At 33.0% G+C, this 23,305-nt stretch overlaps 4 protein-coding genes and 1 pseudogene across 6 annotated transcripts; 3 read left to right on the forward strand and 2 right to left on the reverse strand.

Moving 5' to 3' along the window:
* Positions 1-255: 255 nt before the first annotated feature.
* On the forward strand, positions 256-5,539 carry LOC123907111 ((DL)-glycerol-3-phosphatase 2-like). Of its 3 annotated transcripts, none has more exons than XM_045957219.1 (7): positions 256-420; positions 526-674; positions 798-1,022; positions 3,132-3,192; positions 3,329-3,476; positions 3,674-3,753; positions 5,078-5,539. In XM_045957219.1, the coding sequence occupies exons 1-7, from the start codon at positions 341-343 to the stop codon at positions 5,208-5,210; spliced, it is 876 nt and encodes a 291-aa protein (XP_045813175.1). In that variant the 5' UTR covers positions 256-340; the 3' UTR covers positions 5,211-5,539. The 3 variants fall into 3 exon arrangements, with proteins under 3 accessions (XP_045813175.1, XP_045813177.1, XP_045813176.1); XM_045957221.1 differs by having other exon boundaries at positions 300-420; positions 521-674; XM_045957220.1 differs by having other exon boundaries at positions 310-674.
* Positions 5,540-6,237: 698 nt separating this feature from the next.
* Positions 6,238-6,802, reverse strand: LOC123907115 (histone H4). Its single transcript, XM_045957223.1, has one exon. It carries the CDS (start codon positions 6,729-6,731, stop codon positions 6,420-6,422), a length of 312 nt encoding a protein of 103 aa, XP_045813179.1. The 5' UTR covers positions 6,732-6,802; the 3' UTR covers positions 6,238-6,419.
* A 17-nt stretch (positions 6,803-6,819) lies between these two features.
* On the forward strand, positions 6,820-12,512 carry LOC123907112 (annotated as a pseudogene).
* Positions 12,513-13,301: 789 nt separating this feature from the next.
* On the reverse strand, positions 13,302-14,847 carry LOC123909102 (auxin-responsive protein IAA33). The gene is made up of 2 exons (XM_045959878.1): positions 14,190-14,847; positions 13,302-13,622 (listed from the first exon to the last, which is right to left on the reverse strand). The coding sequence occupies exons 1-2, from the start codon at positions 14,573-14,575 to the stop codon at positions 13,535-13,537; spliced, it is 474 nt and encodes a 157-aa protein (XP_045815834.1). The 5' UTR covers positions 14,576-14,847; the 3' UTR covers positions 13,302-13,534.
* A 3,292-nt stretch (positions 14,848-18,139) lies between these two features.
* Positions 18,140-21,294, forward strand: LOC123911312 (probable small nuclear ribonucleoprotein F). The gene is made up of 5 exons (XM_045962715.1): positions 18,140-18,296; positions 18,497-18,584; positions 18,686-18,723; positions 18,853-18,917; positions 21,054-21,294. The coding sequence occupies exons 1-5, from the start codon at positions 18,291-18,293 to the stop codon at positions 21,121-21,123; spliced, it is 267 nt and encodes an 88-aa protein (XP_045818671.1). The 5' UTR covers positions 18,140-18,290; the 3' UTR covers positions 21,124-21,294.
* The last annotated feature ends 2,011 nt before the right edge of the window (positions 21,295-23,305 follow it).

Genomic DNA, 23,305 nt, shown 5'->3' on the forward strand with positions numbered 1-23,305 from the left:
CTATTGTAAGAACAAAATTACATAAAAATATATAGTTAGTGGGTAGTTATTATAATTTAAAATAATAATAATAATAATAATAATAAGGATAAATATGGAATAAAATATAAAAAGCTAGAAATTCATACGCTACTTAAAATAACATCTCAGAAAACCTTATAAGCTACTTGGATAAACTTGTTACAAAACATATTATTTTTATCAAACAAGCTTATAAGTTATAAGCTACTTATTTGTACTTACTGAACACACCCCTTAATGCTAGAGATGAGAGAATATAGTATTTTAACCGTTAGATTTAGAAGAAACTATGCAGATCAAACTACTGAATTAAAAAGGCATGTTTAACTGTTCACACACACGCATCTCTCTCGCTAAGAACGTCGGTGTATACTCCATTTCGTCCCTTCTCTCTCACAGGCACATGTTCTTTTTTACTTTTATTTTTATCACAGAACTTTCCTTTTTGATTTCTGTATCGGATTCATTCAAGTTGTAATAAACAAGGTTTTTTAAACAGTTCAGATCGAAAGCATCGAGCAGTAGTAGAGTCACAAGTGTACGTTCCATTTCCACTTTCCAGTGTCATCGGATCATAGCGCAAATGGGCAATCCCTCCGGTGTCAGAAAACCAATCACACACGTCGTTTTCGACATGGACGGTCTCTTGCTCGGTAAGTATTAAGTAATGTACAATCAATTTTTAATGAAATCACATAGTTTGTGTTTTTACATTACATTGATCATGAAGATAAGGTGTTTGTTAATTTGCCAACTTGATTATGATGTTATTGCAGACACAGAGAAGTTCTATACTGAAGTTCAAGAAATTATACTTGCTAGATATAATAAAACTTTTGATTGGTCTCTCAAGGCAAAGATGATGGGAATGAAAGCAATTGAGGCTGCTAAGGTATTTGTTGAAGCGACTGGAATCAGTGATTCTTTAACTCCTGAGCAATTTCTTGTAGAAAGAGAAGCAATGTTGCAGAGTTTGTTTCCAACAAGTGAGCTCATGCCAGGTATATGGAATTATGGATTGATTAATGGAGATTGAATCAACATAAAAGGTTGAGGAATTTTGTTTGCTTTTAAATGTGGAAACTAGAACTGATATTTGAGAATGGAGAATATTTGATTGGGTACTACTAGAAATTGAACTAGAAAGTACTAACCATTGTTGTTAGAATCTTGAGCACAACTGTGAAATCCTAGGATTTTGCGATTTTGCTCTGCCTTACCGATCTGAATCTTGAGTAGAATTCTAAATTATGCAACATCCCACTAAAATCATGCAATTCCAGTAGGTTTCTACCGATTCTATTTTTTTGGGGGTAATTTTTGATTGAGTAATTGTTGACCCGGTTTGAGGTTTCGACCGGTTGTATATAAAATGACCGCAATAATTGGCGCATTCGTGATCTGATTTAGCATCTAGGCTTTAAGTATTTTGTGGACTTGGTTGTTTATGTTCAAGCTTTCCAAATTGGTTGTTTTATATTTAAGATTTGAGACTTGGTTGTTTTGTTTGTTTTAAGATTTCAAACTTTGAGTAGTTTCACTTTATAATATATTTAATATTATATGAGTAGAAGCCTTCAATTTTGATTGCGAGCTTTGATTTTGCGATCTTGCTATCTCCCCTTTCGATTCTACAAAATTAATTGAGTAGAATCCTTCAATTCTGGTTGCGATTATAGGTTTTGCGATCTTGCTATCCTTTTTCGATCTGAACAAACTCGCGATTCTGACAACCTTGGTACTAACACAGACATGGACACTGAATGCATGCCTGTGTGTAAATCTGATTTCAATGTCTTTTAGGACCCTGCAGAATGCGAGTCATCGGTGCTTTATTATCTATTCCCGATTCATAATAACGACTTGTTCAAATCTGCCGATTCTGCTAATAGCTGTACAATCTCATCTTTTTCTCCACTTCTAATCTGTAACACTCTTACACAGTTTATATTCTTCTCCTAACCTATAAGGATTTTTCTACTTCTCTGAAAGACTGAAACTTCATCCTAGTACCCATTTTATTGGATTTTTTTGGAGTAATTTTGTAAACACACCCATTTAGTTCTTTCTCGTTTTACTTCCTTATTAGTTTTGTTAAGATAGATGTCCACTATTACGAAACGAATTGCAAGAATACGCAACAATACATTAGGCACCTTGTAATTGATATTCACCTTGTAGAGTTGAACACTTTGACTTGTGATAATTCCTTGCTCAACTTTTCCAGTCTTTTTTTAACTTCATTTTTTTCTTTTGCTAAAATTTAAGCAAGTCTGAAACAATACATTAGGCATCTCAAATTCTTCTTTTGTCACACATGGTGAAAACCGGAAAGATTCATCTCAATACGGACCTACTTGGATTGTGAAAATATTATGTTGTCACATGTTCAGCATCATAATATTTGTGGAACCTCAGAACTTGTAACCTTAGAGCTTTGAATTCATAAAACCTTATTGAGCATGTTTCAACTATGACTTTGTTGTTACCTACTTCTCTGTATATTACTGGCATATTTGGATACATGTGTTTAATATGAAATTATAGTTTTCTTACTCTTAATGGCTTCAAAAAGACATTTTCTGAAATGCACATGTTGGTTTTCTCAGTATGCTTTGGAGCAATTGCTTTTTAAGATATGGGTGTAGACTGTAGAGTTCCTTTCTGCACGAAATTTTTGCAACGTATTTCTGCACCTCAAAATGTTTTGAATCGAAAGAAATTTTCCACATTCAGTGATGTGCTATTTTCAACGGGGTTTGTACATATTTTCTCATATAAAAATCTTTCAACTATGCAAGATTAAATCTTCTTGCTATGTAGGTTTGTTTTGGTATCTTTTTTTCACTATACATGTTGCTCATATATATATATATTGAACTGTACTCAGGTATTGCAGACTTAGACTTAGGAACAACGTCAATTTCTGTTATCCAAGCTAGTTAGTTTATAGGGCATATAGTTAGCTTCTCAAATTGAAAAGAGTGGATTGCTAATTTACTATGCAAGTACTTTAGGACGTGTCATATGCACTACTAAAGTGTGTATTACACAGGCGACCACTTTTTTTATATGCTGATTTTCTTCTGCCTGCTTTTCATTTATCATAGGTGTTAGTCGTTTACTCAAGCATCTACATGCAAAAGGAGTTCCAATTGCCGTGGCAACTGGGTCAGTTTCATCCATCTCGTGTTAATTTTTTTCTGTCTTTTACTTGTTTCTTTGGGTTAAGGAAAAGAGAATTATTTCATGGTAATGTATCTTGAAGGACTTTCATAGAAAGTTGTTTTGTCAATTTGCCCTACAGTTCTCACAAGCGACATTTTGAACTAAAAACGCAAAGACACGGTGAAATGTTTTCTCTGATGCATCATGTTGTTCTTGGTGATGACCCTGAAGTTAAACAAGGCAAACCATCACCAGATGTATTTCTTGCTGCAGCCAAGAGATTTGAGGTATACCAATTAATGAATTTTGTAAACTTGATATAAATTTGTCTGCAAGGATTAATTATGCCTTTTCTTTACCTAATTTGAATTTGAGGTTGGGTTCATTTTATTAATGATTGTATTTCCTTGTATTTCCAACTTTGTTGAGTTTGTGATCATACATAGTGATGTTTTAGTTAATGATACATTGATATGATCGACAGGGTGGACCAGTAGATCCAAGTAACATACTTGTTTTTGAAGATGCACCCTCTGGAGTTCTTGCAGCTAAGAATGCTGGGATGTAAGTGGTTTGAAGCACTCAATCATATTTTCTGTTTTGTTTTTAAGCTAAATATATATGACAAAGCAAGGATAAAAAAGATAAAAGTGATAACAGACAGATAGACTGAGTTTAACTAATCAACCGAATTCATGATTGCACGCCGTCTGTTTATATACTAGCTTCAGTGCGTGTAACTACTGGTAACCGCCACTAAGGCACTAATAGAATCAGAAAACTATATAACCGTCACCTACTAGCTGCTCAATATATGTTCATAGCATGCTGTGGTATACAAAGCATGCCAACATTCAGTGGAATGAGCACCTAATGTAGTGGTACATCTATCAGATCCTGTATTACTGTGTTTGGTATATATAGTATAATAGTATAAAAGCATCTGCACCAGCAATATATTGGTGACTGGTGATTTGAAATTGTTGAAATTTTTACTTCCTGTACTCGGAACAAATTCTTCCTATACTCACTGATTTCATCTATAAAACATTTATATGTTCACTGGGCTCTTTCCATCTTTCATATATACTAGGAGTATAAACAAATGTTAATATAGGACTTACTTAATTTTTATCTATGGATATAAGCATATGTGAGACGTTTGGAAGCTAATGTTAACAACTTATGACATTTTCATAAGTACTTATTTCTATAAGCTCTCCAGGATCGCTTATGAAAACAATTTATAGCTTATATAAAAACAATTTGACTTTATTTTATATTTTATTATCGTGATAGCTTAGGCATAAGCATTTACTATGTAATAAGTGCTTATCTATAAGGGCTTAATTAACTTATTTCTCCAAACAGGCTCATAATAATGTTTGTTACCTGCCTCTATGAGGCGTAAAGAACTCTGAAATATGAATGTCGGAAGCTGGACTGTGAATTCGATTCCACTGTCTTTATGTTATTGCAATGATTATGTTTGAATTTGTCAACCAATTTCATGTGACAGTTGATATTATTAACCAGCCAAATGCAGTTAGTGAAATGCAGTCTGTGAATTCTTTCTTAACCTTCACATTCTTTTTTTTTTATTTTTTATTTTTAATTTTAATTTTTAAGCAATATCTTTTTCCTCTCAATAAACAATAAACTGAATTATATATTTGTATACTATGATTTATCTGATCTTGATGTCAAGCTAGGATGGCATCCAGTGTGGTCCCTCAGAACACTCGGTTATGATGACGTTTACGCGTTCCAATTTCTTACCACTCATTTCTTGCTTTGATCAATTTCATTTCATTGCATTTGGATTAAACACTCGTGCAATTATGATTAGTATAAATTTGTTGAATTTTGTTTGTTGCATGTCTTGTAGGTCTGTTGTTATGGTTCCTGATCCAAGGCTGGACAAATCTTTTCATGATGCAGCAGACCAAGTTTTGAACTCATTGTTGGATTTTAACCCTAGTGAGTGGGCTTTACCTCCATTTGAAGACAATGGAAGTTGAACGTGAGTTTCCAAGACTGTCCTTCAATTAGTGGTAGCAGAAAAAGCTGCCCATCTTTTGTCCAACAAAATGAACAATTAATCCATTTTCATGCAGTATTGTGCTAACTACATTATTACATTCTTGTGTTTTGTAATATGATTACCACAATCAATATTGGGTTGTGAAAATATTTTACATTCAATATCGGTTTTGTAGGTAAGCTGATTACATTGAAACTAAAATGACACTGATTTTATAATGAGCTTTTTTTGGACAGTTTATGACGGGTTTTTTTAGTGCTCATAATGGGATCATTGGGATGAATGAATTACAATGTTGGTTTTTAAGTTTCATTTTTTTGAAAGTTGTTTGTTCCTTTTTACTTGTCATGTTCAAAGCAGTATAACTATTAATGATTAGAGACATAATCCAAGAAAACACATGTTGGAAAAATGCGCCCTCTTTTGTTATAATGTTACTTCGTACACAAAAATCAGAGATCAAACTTCTACCCATTTATTTAAAGGATCTGAGCTAATACATTGCTGATGGATATATCATATACGTGTTCTTATATTCATACGAAGCAAAACACAGATTTACATGTACTTTCAATTGGATTAATCAAGCAGCATTTCTTTGCTAGCATTAGTGCATTGCACATTCTCATATAATAAAACGTATTTTCTATCCAATTTATTTTGATTTAACTTCATTCAATTTATAAAAAAGATTCCTAGTTAGATTTTAATTAATTCCAACCAACTCTACCCGAATCGGTACTCTCGGTAGCAATACCAACAATCTAACGCAAAGTCACAACCATTTTAGAGATTGTGAAATTACATTTAAAACATTTAATCAGAATTTAAATTAAATTTCAAAGTCAAGAACGATTGTTGCAAAGTTTCAAAGATTTCACAACTACCTCAAAATTAAGCCTGTGCATTAGTAAGAAACCCAGATTTCACTCTCTTATTTTGACACAACCAGTATCGCTAGTATTCAAATATTGCTAAAGAATTCCAATTATCGCAACAAATCATTGAATAGAACTAAAATTCATGTAATTAATTAGTATATTGAAATTCCAAATCAACAACTAACAACTCAGAGCAAGCAAAAACAATCGCTAATGCTAAAAGCTCAAGTACAATTACAACATTGAAATTTCAAACTACAAAGAAACCCTAATTTTACCTAAGAAATCAAGAAACCCCCAATTTTCTAACCGCCGAAACCATAAAGAGTCCTTCCTTGTCTCTTGAGAGCATAAACAACATCCATGGCAGTAACAGTCTTACGGCGAGCATGCTCAGTATAGGTAACAGCATCACGAATCACATTCTCAAGAAAGATCTTGAGAACGCCACGAGTTTCTTCATAAATTAAACCACTGATACGCTTCACACCACCACGTCTAGCAAGACGACGAATTGCAGGCTTTGTTATTCCTTGAATGTTATCTCTAAGAACCTTACGATGTCGCTTTGCTCCTCCCTTTCCAAGACCTTTTCCTCCTTTACCTCTTCCTGACATAGCTCTGATTTTCTCTCTTTCGCTTTCTTCTTCTCTCTTTGCGATTGAACAGAAAATGATTTGTGTTTGTGATGAGAGAATTGGGAGATTATATAGGGTTAGAGTAAGTATTTGTGACCGTTGGATTAGTAGCGATCCGTGCGAGTGAAGAAGTTGAAAGATGGAGCGTTGGATTTAAAATGCTTGATTTTGATTGGTGGAGAAAGTGTAGCGCGGATTGATGGGTTTAAATTTTGGAGTTTGAGAGTAGTAAATGGTTTTTGGTGGGAACTGTGTCTATGAGAAAACACAAATTTTTGAACACGTGAGAGGGAAATTCTGTTTTGTGAAATTTAACAGTCCCGCGCCCGCCCCACGTGATAATGATTAAAGAATGAAGGATGAGAAGAACGCATGTTTCACATTTCATACACGAGCATCTCTCTCAATTAAAATAAGAAAGCATGCTGTGTACTTTTTTAAAAAAATTTCTGAATCGGATTCAAAGTTAGTAGTATTATAATAATTAATGGAAGTTGGAGTAATAAACTAGGCCTTTAAAATGATTCTGATCGAAAGCACTCAGCGGTGGGAGAGGCACAAGTGTAGGTTCAATCTCCATTTCCACTTTCCTGTGTCGTCGGATCATAGTGCAAATGGACAATCCCTCCGGTATCAGAAAGCCAATCACACATATCGTTTTTGGCATGGACGGTCTCTTGCTCGGTATGTAGTAATTTACAATGTACACTCAATTTTTAATGAAATCACGTAGTTTGTGTTTTTACATTACACGGATCATGAAGAGAAGGTGTTTGTTAATTTGCCAACTTGATGATGATGTTATTGCAGACACAGAGAATTTCTATACTGAAGTTCAGCAAATTTTTCTTGCTAGATACAATAAAACCTTTAATTGGTCCGTCAGGGCAAAGATGATGGGAATGAAAGCAAATGAAGCTGCAAAGGTATTTGTTGAAGCTTATGGAATCAGTGATTTTCTAACTCCTGAGCAATTTCTTGTAGAAAGAGAATCAATGTTGCAGAGTTTGTTTCCAACAAGTGAGCTTATGCCAGGTATATGGAATTATGGATCGATTAACAGTGATTGAATCAACATAAAGATTAATCAATATTGTTTGCTTTTAAATTTGGAAAATTATGCAAAATCCTAGTAAAATCCTACAATTTCAGTAGGTTTCTACCGATTTTTTTTTATTTGGATGATTTTTTATCGGAGTAATAGTTGACCCGGTCTGAGGTTTCAACACGTATATAAAACAACTGCAAAATTTGGTGCATTCATGATCTGATTTAGCATCTAGGCTTTAATTATTTTGTGGACTTGGTTGTTTATGTTTAAGCTTTCTGAATTGGTTGTTTTATATTTAAGATTTGAGACTTGGTTATTTTATGTTTGTTTTAAGATTTCAAACTTTGAGTAGTTTCACTTTATAATATATTTAATATTATGAGTAGAATCCTTCAATTTTGACTGCGATCTTCAATTTTGCGATCTTGTTATCCCCTTTGGATTCTACAAAATTAATTGAGTAGTATCCTTTGATTTTGGTTACGATTCTAGGTTTTGCGATCTTTTTATCCTTTTTCGATCTGAACAAACTCGCAATTCTGACAACCTTGGTACTAACACAGACATGTACACCAAACTTGACAATACATTTACATGTTGAGACTAGTAATAATTTAAGAAAAGGAATAAATTGAATGCAGGAACATGTACGGGTGTTGTGTCAGATGACCAGAAGTGTTGGTGACACTGATAAATTGAAAGCTTTAATAATAGTACATGATTAGAAAATGAATCATAAATTGATTTGTTTTTATAGTCTTTTTTACTGTAAAATGGTTGCTGATATTTCATTATGTTTTTGTTGATTTGTATAGATTGGCATGTATTGATAATCAAATGTTTGAAAGTACAGAAAAACATCATGCCACATCTTCTATTTGCTGTGTGCCTGTGCTTAAGTAAATGTGATTTCAATGTCTTTTAAGACCCTTCAGAATAAGTCATCTGTGCTTTATTATCTAATATCTATTGCTGATTTGATAATAACGACTCGTTCAAATCTGCAGATTCTGCTAATAGCTGTATAATCTCATCTTTTTCTCCACTTCTGATCTGTAACACTCTTACATGTTTATATTATTTTCCTAACTTATAAGGATTTATCTACTTTTCTGAAAGACTGAAACATCATCCTAGCACCCATTTTATTGGTTTTTTTTGGGAGCAATTTTGTAAATATTACCATTTAGTTCATTTTTTTCCTTATTAGTTTCAGTAAGATAATTTGTAAAGATTCCCACTTAGTTCTTTATTAAACAGAATTTGTATCTAGTCATACATTTCTTCTGGAAAACCTTCGTAACAAATAGCAGAACTCTTTCATTCCTTACTTCTCTGTGTTCAGTCAGTGATTCTCCCCTCAATTACGCTATTGGATAAAGATATGTAATTGATCTTCGCCTTGTAGAGTTGAACACTTTAACTTGTGATAACTCTTTGCTCAACTTTTGCAGTCTTTTAACTTCAATTTCTTTCTTCTTTCGACACACATGGTGAAATCCGAAAAGATTTATCTCAATATGGACCTACTTGGATTGTGAAATTATTATGTTGTCACATGTTCATCATCATAATATTTGTGGAACCTCAGAACTTGTAACCTTGGATCTTTGAATTCATAAAACCTTATATAGCATGTTTCAACTATGACTTTGTTGCTACCTACTGCTGTATATATTTGGCATATTTGGATAAACGTGTTTGATATGAAATTATAATTTTCTTACTCTTAATGGCTTCATGTAGACATTTTTTGAAATGTAAATGTTGGTTTTCTTAGTATGCTTTGGAGCAACTGATTATTTAAGACATGGGTGTAGAGTTCCTCTCTGCACGAAATTTTTGCAACATTATATTTCTGCACCTCAAAATGTTTTGCATTGAAAGAAATTTTCCACATGCGAGTTTGTACATATTTTGCTCATATAAAAATCATCCAACATTAAATCTTCTTGCTATGTATAGGCTCTTTTAAGTATCTTTTTATTGGGCATATAGGTAGCTTGTCAAATTGAAAAGACTGGATTACTAATTTGTTATGCAAAGTAATTTAATATGTGTCATATGCACTGCGTATGACACAGACTACCACTTTTTTTATATGCTGATGTTCTTCTGTCTGCTTTTCATTTATCAAAGGTGCTAGTCGTTTACTCAAGCATCTACATGCAAAAGGAGTTCCGATTGCTGTGGCAACTGGGTACATTTCAACCATCTCGTGTTAATTTTGGTCTTTTACCTTTTCCTTTGGGTTAAGGAAAAAAAGATTATTTCCTTGTAATGTATTTGGAAGGACTTTCTATAGAAAGTTGATTTTTCAATTTTCCCCACAGTTCCCACAGGCGATATTTTGAATTGAAAATGCAAAGACACGGTGAACTGTTTTCTCTGATGCATCATGTTGTTCTTGGTGATGACCCTGAAGTTAAACAAGGCAAGCCATCACCGGATGTATTTCTTGCTGCAGCCAAGAGATTTGAGGTATAGCAATTAATGAATTTTGTAAACTTAAATTAAATTTGTCTGCAAGGATCAATTATGCCTTTTCTTTGTTGAGTTTGTTATCATACGTTGTGATGTTTTAGTTAATGATACATTGATGTTCAACAGAGTGGACCAGTAGATCCAAGTAACATACTTGTTTTTGAAGATGCACCCTCTGGAGTTCTTTCAGCTAAAAATGCTGGGATGTAAGTGGTTTGAAGCACTCAATATTAATAATATTTTTATTTTCTGTTTCGTTGTTTAATTAACATATATGACAAAACAAGATGAAAAAAGATGAGTTAACTAATCATCCGAGTTCATGATTGCACATCACCTGTTTATATACTAGCTGCAGTGCACCTAACTACTGGTAACCCCGCCACTACGGCACCTACTAGCTGCTCAATATATGTTCATAACATACTGTGGTATACAAAGCATGTCAACGTTTAGTAGAATGAGCACGTAATATAGTGCTACATCTATCAGTTTCAGATAGTATAAAAGTGTATGCACATCATCTGTTTATATTGGTGATTTGGAATTGACGAAATTTCTACGTTCTGTACTCGGAACAAAATCTTCCTATACTCACTGATTTCATCTATGAAACATTTATATGTTCACTGGGCTTTTTCGTTTCTCTTTCCCTCTTTCATATACACTATAAACAAATGTTGATATAGGACTGATTTAAGTTTATCTATTGGCGTAAGCACATCTGAGACTGATTGGAAGCTAATGAAAACAACTTATGACATTTCCATAAGCTGCTTATTTCTATAAGCAATATATTGGTGACTGGTGATTTGGAATTGTTAAAAATTTTGCTTCCCGTACTCAGAACAAATTCTTCTATACTCACTGATTTCATCTATAAAACATTTATATGTTCATTGGGTTCTTTCCATCTTTCATATATACTAGGATAGCTTATGAAAACAATTTATAGCTTGTATAAAAACAATTTGACTTTATTTTATAATTTGTTATCGTAATAGCTTAGGCATAAGCATTTACTATATGATAAGTGCTTATCTATAAGGGCTTAATTAACTTATTTATCCAAACAGGCTCATAATAATGTTTGTTACCTGCTTCTATGAGGCGTAAAGAACCCTGAAATATGAATGTCAGAAGCTGGACTGTGAATTTGATTCCATTGTCTTTATTTTATTGCAATGACTATGTTTGAATTTGTCAACCGATTTCATGTGACAGTTGATAATATTAACCAGCCAAATGCAGTTAGTGAAATGCAGTCTGTGAATTCTTTCTTAACCTTCACATTCTTTTTTTATTTTAATTTTTAAGCAATATCTTTTTCCTCTCAATAAACACTTCATGAGAAGAAGGCTTCTGTTAATGGGTTAATGTATGTATATGTCGTGGTGAACGGTTAAAACCCGAGAAAGACAAAGACATGCTTTTGATCAATTTCACCAGCTGTAGGACTGGAGCTGATTCCAGTAAGAATCGTACTGTCGGCTCGTTGGTAAGGCGAGAGCTTCAAGCCCGATTTCAGGTTCAGGTGGCACACCCCCCACACAAGCACCACCCGACCAAGGGGGGACGGGGAAAGCTACAGGCCCAAAACCTTTGACCCTTTTTTTTAAATGGGGGTGCCCGGCACACCCCATCTTGTCATTTCGTTGTTGCTTATTCCCGTTAGGGTTAGACCAAAGTCTTTGGTGTATCCTTCTCCGCGTCCGCTCACGCTTTGCTGACCTATCGCGTTCTATACTATGATTTATTTGATCTTGATGTCAAGCTAGGATGGCATCCAGTGTGGTCCCTCAGAACACTTGGTTATGACGATGTTTGCGCGTTCCGATTTCTTACCACCCATTTCTTGCCTTGATCAATTTCATTTCATTACATTTTGATTAAACACTCGTGCAATTATGAGTAGTATAAATTTGTTGAATTTTGTTTGTTACATGTCTTGTAGGTCTGTTGTTATGGTTCCTGATCCAAGGCTGGACAAATCTTTTCATGATGCAGCAGACCAAGTTTTGAACTCATTGTTGGATTTCAATCCTAGTGAGTGGAGTTTACCTCCATTGAAGACAATGGAAGTTGAACGTGGTTTCCAAGACTGTTCTTCAACTTTATTCTATTGGTAGAAGAAAAAGCTACCCATCTTTTGCCATCAATAATTAAAGAGTTTTTCTAACTTGCACAGAAGTTTAAAATAATAAATTTGTATTGAAACTTATGTATTTTATATTAATCGTATAACTTTTTAATAAAAAGCTACTACTTTTAATTGCTTTAAAAAGTTGGTTTTTAAGTTTCATTTTTTAAAAAGTTATTTGTTCCTTTTTATTTGTCATGTTAAAACTTCAAAGTTCAAAGCAGAATTAACTATTGTTTTGTCAATATATAGGTGGAGGACTTCAGTGAAATGTAAAAATGTCAAATCCTAAGACCTAATCATTCCTTAATTATGTGCACCGCAACTAGAAAGGGAGCACGTCTATGAAAGTTTAGTGCATGTTGTTATTTTAATGACATGCATATTGGACCATTATCTTTTTTTCCCTTCTGATAATCAATATTGGACCATAAACTTAAAAAAGAGTGGTCATAATAAGTACATAAACTTGAAAAGGCTGTGGATATATTTTAAAGAGTATTGCATGATTTTTTCTCGTTAATTATTTAGTTTCACTCGCTTTCTTGCTTATCTATCAATTTATTCATGTTTCTTTATTGTATATACATAAAATATCATTAATTAGACGGTAGGATTAGAAAAATATAATAAAAAAGATATTTAAAATTGAAATATATCATTTATTTTAGGACAAATTCTTGTTACAAATGAATCACTCATTATGAGATTGAAAGATTAGGGAAACATAATCAAAGAAAACGCATGTTGGGAAAATGGGTCCTTTTTGGTTATGATATTACGGATACAATATTTCATACACAAAAATTAGAGATCAAATTTCTAACCCATTTACTAAAAAAATCCGAGTTTCTTTCCACTTAGAACTAATACATTGGTGGATAATGCGTTCTTTTATTCATACAAAGCAAAACATAGATTTACATGTACTTTCAATTGGATTAATTAACCAGCATTTCTTGCTAGCATTCTCATATAATAAAACCAATTTATTTTGATTTAACTTCATCCGGTACTATTTCATAAAGTAAAAAATAAATTAACATCCCAAAAATTATTATGATTAACCGTGCATCTAGCTTTCAGGTTTTGATGTGTTAGCATAGCTTATGCCTCTCTTGTACTTGTTGTACCTTTCCTTGAGTTCCCCTTTGCCGGAAGTATCCTTATTCTCTTTGCCACACGTACAAAATCTCTATTAATATAAAATGCAAATAGTGCATAACACATCAGAATATAAGAAGGAAAAAAACTTAATTATAGACTAATTAATTATTGGAAAAATTGAATAAACAAAAAATTTAGAGACAGAAAAATAGAAAATCCATCTCAAATGTACTTGTTTTATATTAGAAACGTAAAAATTAGAGAATTCAAAATTTCCAATTTTATGTTGTATACTGTTTCAATTTTAATATGTTCAATTCTCAGCATTTCTATACAAACAAATAAAAATCTCATAATATGATTAGTAATAGGATAGTTATTCATTTAGTTCTTTATTTTTTTTTTTGAAGACTCGTTTAGTTCTTTATTAACTGTCACTTTTACAGAAGAATAAAATGTTTATTTTTGCCGAATGCATCATTTAATATCTTTAATTATTTATCAGAAAGATAAATAAGAGGAAAAAGATAATAAATAATTAAAAATATTAATTATATGAAAAAGATAAATAATTTTATATAAAATTAGGGAAATGTTTATATGCTTAGAAAAAGGAAATGCTTATATAAAATTGAGAGTTGAGCAAGATCCTTACTTCCAGGTAAGATCACCAGCAAGAAGAAGATCATTCTCCATGTCTTCATAGGCAATAAGATGACCAGGAATGGCATTAGAGAGATCAAGATGATCATTGGCGCGGTCATCGTCCGTGCAGTCGACAAACATATGGCGGAGAGCCTTGGCGAAACTTTGGTAACTACCATGGTTATGAAGGCTGATGCGTTGGCCGATCGAACGACCCTCCAACACAACTGTAACAGCAGGAACTACAGTGGACACAAGATCATCATCCTCAAACATAAGTTTATTGTACTTTCCCATATTAGAAGAATTATTTGAAGATGATGATGATGCACCTATGATATTTTTGTGTCTTCTATGATCTTGTTGCCATCTTTGGGGGTCAAAGCTATTCATCATGTATATATAGTTGTGCAAATTAAGCTCTAATGAAAGAGGAAGTATGTGTGTACACAAGACAAGAGTACTAGTGCAAATGGTAATTGGGTGTAACTAATTAAGGCTATAGTTTTTTTTTATTTTGAATCTAATTATAGGTAGAAAAATCGATCAAAACTATAAAAGGTTTGTTTGTGGGGTTCCTGGGGCACTATCTTTGATGGTGCATATATAAGTATATAACTATGTGTGTGTGTGTGTGTGTTTATTTGATGTTGAGAAATGAAAATGTACATGTAGTAAGCACAAATGTCGGGAGTGGTCAGATAGAACCCACTCCACTTTCGTGGCTTAGTTTTCCTTTTTCAACATATTTAATGGGAAAATGTTTGGTGGATATCTGAGCGGCACTAGTTAGTATGACCCATATTTTAATTTGGTTTTCAATTTTGCAAAACACTAATCAAAGTCACCATTTTGTGAGTGTCGTTACTATTTCGATCCGATCTCAAGTCCACATTTTCGAAAGATTATCCGCTTTGAAGTTAATCGTGTTTGAGTGTTGCATGTATATAAACTACTCTTAGCCTCGATTACCAAACGATGTGAGACTATTTTGGTGCATCAGAACAATTATTATGTTAATGATAATGACATGTCCATTAATATATATATATTTTGACATGGTGACCATTAAAGATATTGTTGACAACCGATTAAAATGGTCTTTGTTTGTAACACACTCTCATTTTAAAACTTAAAATCGGAGAATATGAACACTTCAATTTAGTTGCCGATTCTGTAAAATATTTTTCAAATTCATCATTCACGAAAATTTCATTTACTAAATGTTGTGTACCTTTGAGTTTCTTTAGTATGTATTTTTATAATTAAATTTCTTTAGTATTTCATATTGACATAGTATTGCATCATGTATTTATCAGAATTGTTAGAGACAATTTATAAAATTGCTATACATATTATTTATTGTTTTTCTTTAGCTATGCCTATGTGAAAGTGATTATCTTAAAAAAAAAAATAGTAGCAGTGATTACTTTAAACGTCATCAAAGAGTTGCATTTAAATTTATGATAGGTCCTATTGTCGAGATGAATTAGTACAATATAATTTTCATGGGGATGGACACGAAATTGAATTGTCTAATGCTTGTAAAGAAAGCAAGGTTAGGTATGCACACACGAGATTACACTAAAGAAAGCTTAAAACAATCTTGAAAATTGCAGTTTGCATGAGCAACGGAGAAGACCGCGCTGCAGTCGCCGAAAGGTTTGCAGCATTTAGAAACCCAAGTGCAGTATGAGTGTGATGTGTCTATTTTGTTTGCTCCATCACTAAAATTACATTACAGCCATGAATTCTTGGCCGAGATATTGAGCTAAAATGATTAATGAATTTTTCTAAAATGAATTGTATGGGAAAACCCGAATTGGATTGCTCATGAAAACAATTCTTAGACAAATTTTATTTATCTTGCGGTCAAACTCTAAAATATCGGGATCCTTTTTCTAATAACCAGAGTTTTAAAAAAAAAATTACAACCATAAATTGATCAAGTGGTTCTTAGGGGAAGGTGTTCCGGTAATCTATAGTTCGACCTGAAATAGTTACTATAAGGAATTGTTCGCATTAGGGATCAAACTCGGGTTCTCCTGAACAATTCGTTTTAGGAATAGTTTAATAACTTATTTTTAACAATCATGTCATATATTGTTTTGAAAACAATTGTGACTATAACAATCTAGGGTATTTATTTATGACGGCCGGTTTTAGCTTAACTGGTTCACATAGTGTTGTCTTCAAGGGTAACTATTTCAACTCAAAGTGGGCAGGGCCTAGTTTCAAGGATAAGTTGGATTATGTTGACCTTAATTGCAGTTAAACAAGAAAAAGTACGATTTCATTTAATATATTTTAAATCACCTCAAGCTAGCTTTTAGCAAAACAAGCTGGAATTGCCTTTAAACTTCACCACAACGCATGTATAGCTAAAAAAGTGACACCGTTTATCGAAACCATTTGGTAAACAAATGCAATTAATTCAATGAAATTTTGTGTTTAAGCTGCTAATTATAATTAACTCACTGGCTGCACATGTTATCCCTTGAAAAGGCAATACAACACTAATGTCCTTATGAAGGATAAGGCAAAGCTTAGAATAAAAAGTAGTTTAAGGTTTTTGTGCATGAATCAAGAAATGTATCCACTGTCATAAGTTTTTTTTTTTTTTTTCTTGTTGAGGAAAAATGTCATAAGTTTCTTAAAAGATACTCCTTCCTCTCTTTTTTATATGTATATTATCTAAATCACTTAGTAGTCTAGTACATTGTAAAATATCTTTAAATTGCGCATATCATATGTATACTTAAAATAAAATAAAGTAGAATGAATCGAAATAATGAAATGATAGCAAGTATGCAAAATAAAGTGAAAATTCTAATTGTTTTATATTTTTTATGAATGAGATGAAGAGAGGACCGGGATCTGTTGTTGTAGAAATAGTACGCAGATTCACAAAATGTCAAATCTAGATCATTGATCTAACATTGGACAACTCAGATTTCACATAATAAAATTAACTGTAAACAATCTCAAATGTTATTTGCAAATTGGACAGTCAGGAGTTGTAATTGTATGACGCAATTACTGCGTGTAATCCAAACCCATGAAGAGACGTAATGTGGTGAAAACTACCGCAGGTGGCAATTGGCTTTATCAACAACTCAAGTGACATTTGTGCAACAACTTGGAATCATAAATTTCCTCACTTTGGGATTCGATATTGTATGGAGTTTGTGTCATTTGTCTCTCCAAAGACACTACATTATTAGGGTTGTGTGAAAGGCAAGCGTTCATATACTAATACTACTACAACCTCTCCCAAGAGCAAATGTCATAGTTTGAAGAAATATTGAGCGTCTAAAATGGCACATAAGAGCATCTTTAATGAGAAATTATTTTTGTTGATTGAGTTACTTTTTGCGGATACAAATTGTCACATAGCATTCAACAATCTAATGATCTATTAACAAATTCAAGCTTCAGTTCAACTTTTTATAGATAAATATTAATATATTAATGACTTTGTTAGTATTAAGTTATTAACCTTAATTATATACTGTTAAAAAAAATTCTTAAATCTCCTAATATGTATAGTTTTTTTTTTTTTTTTGCAAACTAGATATCCTTCACGTGCAATTTTTAGAGGTTAATTCATCGAGCCTTGTGAAATTCGTGACAAATTCTCTCTAACAGTTTTAATATTGTTGTATGTGCTTCTTCAAAAAAAATATTGTTGTATGCTCAAGCAAATGATTGAACTCGGAATCTTTATTAAGCTAAAAGAGACTCACCTAAGTGTTTTTTTTTCCTTAGCTTTAATATTTATTATGTTGTAAACAATAAATAAATCTAGCTTCTGGTGGTAAGTACTAGTACTCACATCCGATTGCCCGGTTGGTAGTGTAGTTTGTCCGTTCTGAGCTTAGTGGGGCGGGAATAGCAATCATCAAACTCAATTAACAAACAATGGGCCAGATTTCCCTTAGTGGGCCATTGGACTGGATTACCCAAAAACAATGAGATCCAATCCCAAGTTTCTTGAGTGACAAAACCCTAATTTCAAATTTGTTAACAAAACAACCCTAATTTCCACCAAGCTCAAACAGAGAGAAGAAGAATCACCGTTCCAGCGTCTCCATTTTCGTACCGTTCTACAATGGCCGTAAGTATCTTTCTCCTTCCATCATCATCATCATCATCATCATTATCTTCTATGAAATCGATTAACCTATAATCCTTTATTCGGCAATTTCTCTACGAAAAATAATGGAGGAATCGAACTAAATTTATGAATTATTATTGTATGGAAATTTCTTACAATCTGATTTATTGTTCATTATTTTGGTAATTCATGTTTTGCAGACTATACCTGTTAATCCCAAGCCTTTTTTGAACAATTTGACTGGGAAGCATGTTATTGTCAAACTAAAATGGGGAATGGAGTACAAAGGTAGCTCCTTTAACAATTACATGTTTCATTTCAATGTTTATTTGTTGAAGTATTTGTTAACTAATGTGTTACTCATTGTGTTTTTTGTTTTTATTTTGTAGGTTATCTTGTTTCAGTTGATTCCTATATGAACTTGCAGGTACAATTTTAGATACAGTCATTCATTGGTGTCTGTTATGACAATTTTTTTTTTCTTGTGCTTCTTTGGCTTTGCTGCTATAAGAACTAGTATAACTGTTTTTTTTAATATTTGTGAACTTTCGTGTAGTTGGCCAACACTGAAGAGTACATTGAGGGAAATTTCACTGGAAACTTGGGAGAGATTTTAATCAGGTAACTTGCATCTTAACTATTGTATTTGCTAGTGTTTTTTGTGTTTAGCCAGGAAATACACACATGAATTCTCAATATGGTTTTTTCTTTTTACCTATTCATGCTTTTTATGCCATGAATATTAGTTTTGTTTTAGTAACAAGATATGGAAATATTGACTGTGTTTTTAGTTAAACAGTATACAGTATAAGTGAAACACAAGAGTGTGTTTGTATATATGTATTTGTGGGTTTATACTTTATAGAGATGAATGGTACTTAGTTTTCTGAGGGGCAAAAGTTAAGCCACAATGAATGTGAAAACTTGAGATAATACATATAATTAGTGAGTTTCTAAAGGGTGAATTGCATGCATAATGGAGGGAGATTTGATTGGTTTTTTACCATGTAGCTGTCATGATGTGATCCTAATATGACCTCTCTTTACAAGAAGAATTAATTTCGTGCATGGAAGGATTATTAAGATTTTTCTTGAGTAATTGGTCATCTAAATATCATTATTTGAAAGGCCAATTGAAATGTTATGGTTATGAAATTAATTGGAACAATAAGATCACACTTCAATAGTTTGAGAAAAGCACAAGATTTCCATATTAAAGGTCATGCCACGGTTTTCATTTGGCTTATCAATCAGTTTTCCACCCCGATTGTGGCGTCTTTCCACCACCTCCACCATTCTAACTCTTGTTTTGTTCTTACCACTCCGCGATTCTCATCATGTCATGTGTTAAATGGGTTCTATTTTTAAAAAGTGTCCTTAAATATGGTATTTCTTTAGAGTTTACTTGGTGAATTTTTAAAATGTTATAACTGTACAATCAATTACATCTCACCAAATTTATATTGATGGAATATTTTCAAAACTACTATAGCAAAGGAGATATTATTAAGATATGATATCTGAATATATACATGTGTAAAAAATCTGTTGTGCCTTTTATCACTGTCCACTATGTACATATGTAGGTAAAATAAAAAGCTTAGCCAGATAAGTAAAAAGAAAGAAAAAGAAGTTAGGTGAATTTGTGTTTGGAGATGACAGTCACTATGTACTCACAAATATACAGTTACTAGCAAGTAAGTTACTTATGAAAAGTGAAGTTTGGAGTTATGATTTTTGTGAGAGTGAATGTAAGTGGGTTTTGTGACTTGTAAGGGTGGCAGAATGCCGAATGCGGTCTGAAGGAGCTTGCAGGTAGAGAGTACACAGCTATACATAATGGTTGAACATGCTGCTTTCTGTCATGTTAATTAGGTCAATGTTATAAGTCTAGGGGCTGAATGTGGCTTTTAGGTGTTTTAATTGCAGCGGTGAAAACACGTCGTTTGTTAACATCGATGGTGGTGGGGCTGGTGTCTGTCTAATGTTATAACTATAGCCTGGAGTAGTTTTTTCTACCAGTAGTTTTTTTCCAAAAAATAGGGGGTGGCTCAATGGAACCATGGCCAACCATTTTAGTTACTCAACATTAATATACATACGTTGATATTGATATGAATAAAAACTATAGTATGGCAATCGATAACATATAAAAAACATGTGGGAACTGTCATACCTGAAAAGAAATTGTCCAACTGGAAGACCCGTAAAAGAGTAATTTGTTCATGTACACTATTCTAAGTTGTAATAAGTAGGTCTGTGTCATGTGTGTCGCATTTACATGCCACATTATTATTTTCTAATTCTACACTTCTAGTTTTTTAGGCTTAAATTTTATATGGCTAGCATGTTAGTGAATTATATAAGGAATTTATTTTTCTAATTCTGTACTTTGTGGACTTGATCCCCCCAATATTGAATTTGAGACTCCGCCTGTGACCAAGAGTTTGATATAGTTATGTTGTGATCTAGTTATGTTATGTTGAAATTCATGTCATAAATTCAGAATGTATAGTTGTCTTGTATGTCTTGTGATGTAAATAACCTTTTTGGCTAAAAGGGTATGACAATAGTGTTATATTTCTGGACATGGTCAAAACGTATGGCTATTGCCTATTACATTACATTAGAAGGCAATATGTGGATTACTTTTTGAGTCTATTGTTTGCATATTTTTTCCTTTTAATAAAATAAAATAGTGTTCTTGCATTTGTCATATATGATAGTCAAATCTTATTTCATTGTTTATATTTGTAGATGCAACAATGTTCTCTATCTTCGCGGAGTACCAGAGGATGAAGAAATTGAAGATGCTGCTGAAGACTAGAATGAAAAAAAAAACTGATAACTGTCAATTTATTTACTGTTTTTGTATCTTCAATTAAATGCATGTGTTTTTCTTGTGTAGTTATGTGTAGAGATTTGAATCAATGATACCCTCAACAATGGGGTGTAGATGTTAAAACTGTTCAAATTAAATGACGCAATTCACTGGAAATCTGATGTTTAAACTCTAAATAGCATGTACATGGAGTTTGTGGTTGTTACAAATAGGTGTAGAAAAAACAAATGTAGCCTGGCGAAGGCTAATGAATTCTCATTCAATCAGCAATAAATAAAATTAGGCATATCAGCGGGACCATCCACCAGTACAACTGTGTACTAACTGATCCTCACAATTGGTTCCCCCATCATATAATCAAAGCATGCCCACCAAAATTCCCTTCTAGAAAATTGCCTCAATTCAAACCTCCCATCTATCCTTGCATGTGAAATGATTGTTGATTGCTTATTACCATATGTTGATTCAGTTTGAAATATTGAAGAGTTTAGTGTGGAGTTATAATGAGTGAAGTGATAAGAGTGGTCTTGAGTTTGATTGACATTTTTGTCATAGGTATTTTGGTAATGTAGAAACAAGGCTTGCTTAGACAATAAGAGCATATGCGTTGCAAATGCAATTACCATAGTACAGGCTAATATAGTTTTATCTGGCAACCCGAGTAAAGGGTTAATGTCATCCGCACTTTCAAAGTTTATGATTTTGAAAGCTTTAGTTGTTGTGAATCACCGGAGGCGAACTCCCTCTATAAGGAAGGTGGATTGGAAACATCTGTTGTAAAACTGGATAAAATGCAACTCAACCAGAGCGGCTAAAGGTGCACCAGGTATAGTAGTGTGTGGTGGTATTTTCAGTGACTCTTAAGCAAACCGCATAAGGCATTTTGCAGGTCATGTGGGAGTTGCCTGCGCATTACACGCACAATTAATTGGTGATATGATGTCTATTGAATATGCCTCTTTAAAAGGGTGAAACAACTTATGCCTTGAGTGTGGATGTCATCTTGTCATGTCTGCTTTAACTAATAATAATTGAAAGAACTGTCTTAACTTAAATCTGTAATATGATTTGTTTTTTACTATGCATACTTATTGTGAGGTGAATATTTGTGCTAGCCAATTTTAGTTTGATGGGTTTGTTTTTCTCTAGTTTTTTAAATTTGTATCAAGTAAATATACAGGACAGAAAATAAACTACCTAAAAACACATGAATGTCACGTAATAGGAAATCAACCAGAAAGACAAGAAAAAGAAATCATACCAGAAATACTCTCACCTTTGTCTTTTCTGCGGCTGAAACTTTTTGCACGTGTGCTTGTGTACTCCACTCATGTGGGACACGATATATCGATTTCAATAATTTTGGTGTTGAAGTTTAGTGTCTTCATACTTCAAGAATCCTCTAGCACTTTATGCAGCTTAGCTTTCAATGTGATAACAGCATGATCACCACTATAACAGTAAATGTTATACTCTCACAGCATCATTACAAATGTTGTTTTAAAAATACAGTATTTATGTTAAGATTGTATCTGATCTAACAGTTTTTACAATGTTGGTTCAGTTTAAATTGTATCCGATCTAACAGTTTTTACAAAGGACATCCAAAAGTATAAAAGACATTCAATTTCGTACAATTTTTAAGTTTTTTCAATTAATTTACTTTTAATTTAGGTCGGTTCAGACGATGCTTTGAAGTCTATCCCAGACAGCAGACACAACAAAGACAAATTATTAGAGTAGCCTTTAATATGACCGGGTCCGAGCTTACAGAGCGGAAGCGGTATGGGTCATTGTCACAAACAGCAAGTAAGATTTTTGTATAAAAATGAATTGACTTTGTTTGTATCATGATAAATTCATGACAAAGAAGGTTAAAGAAATTGATGAGTTTGCTGAACTAAGCTTGAATAAGAATGCATGTCCATCGCTCATTGCGGCATCACCTATAGTAATTAATTATTGTCATCATTACAACTGCGGCTAACTAGGGGTGTACATGGATTGGGCAAATCCGGTTGACCCGGTCAAACCCACCCAATCCAACCTAAAAAAATGGGTTGGGTTGGGCAAGTGGGTGGATACGGATTGCAAAAATGAAAAACTCATAAAAAAAGTCAGGTTCCGGGTAAAACCAGACCCAACCCAAAAAACCCACTTACCCACT

The sequence above is a fragment of the Trifolium pratense genome, linkage group LG2, assembly GCF_020283565.1.
Source record: "Trifolium pratense cultivar HEN17-A07 linkage group LG2, ARS_RC_1.1, whole genome shotgun sequence".
In the NCBI taxonomy this organism is placed as follows: Eukaryota; Viridiplantae; Streptophyta; class Magnoliopsida; order Fabales; family Fabaceae; genus Trifolium; species Trifolium pratense.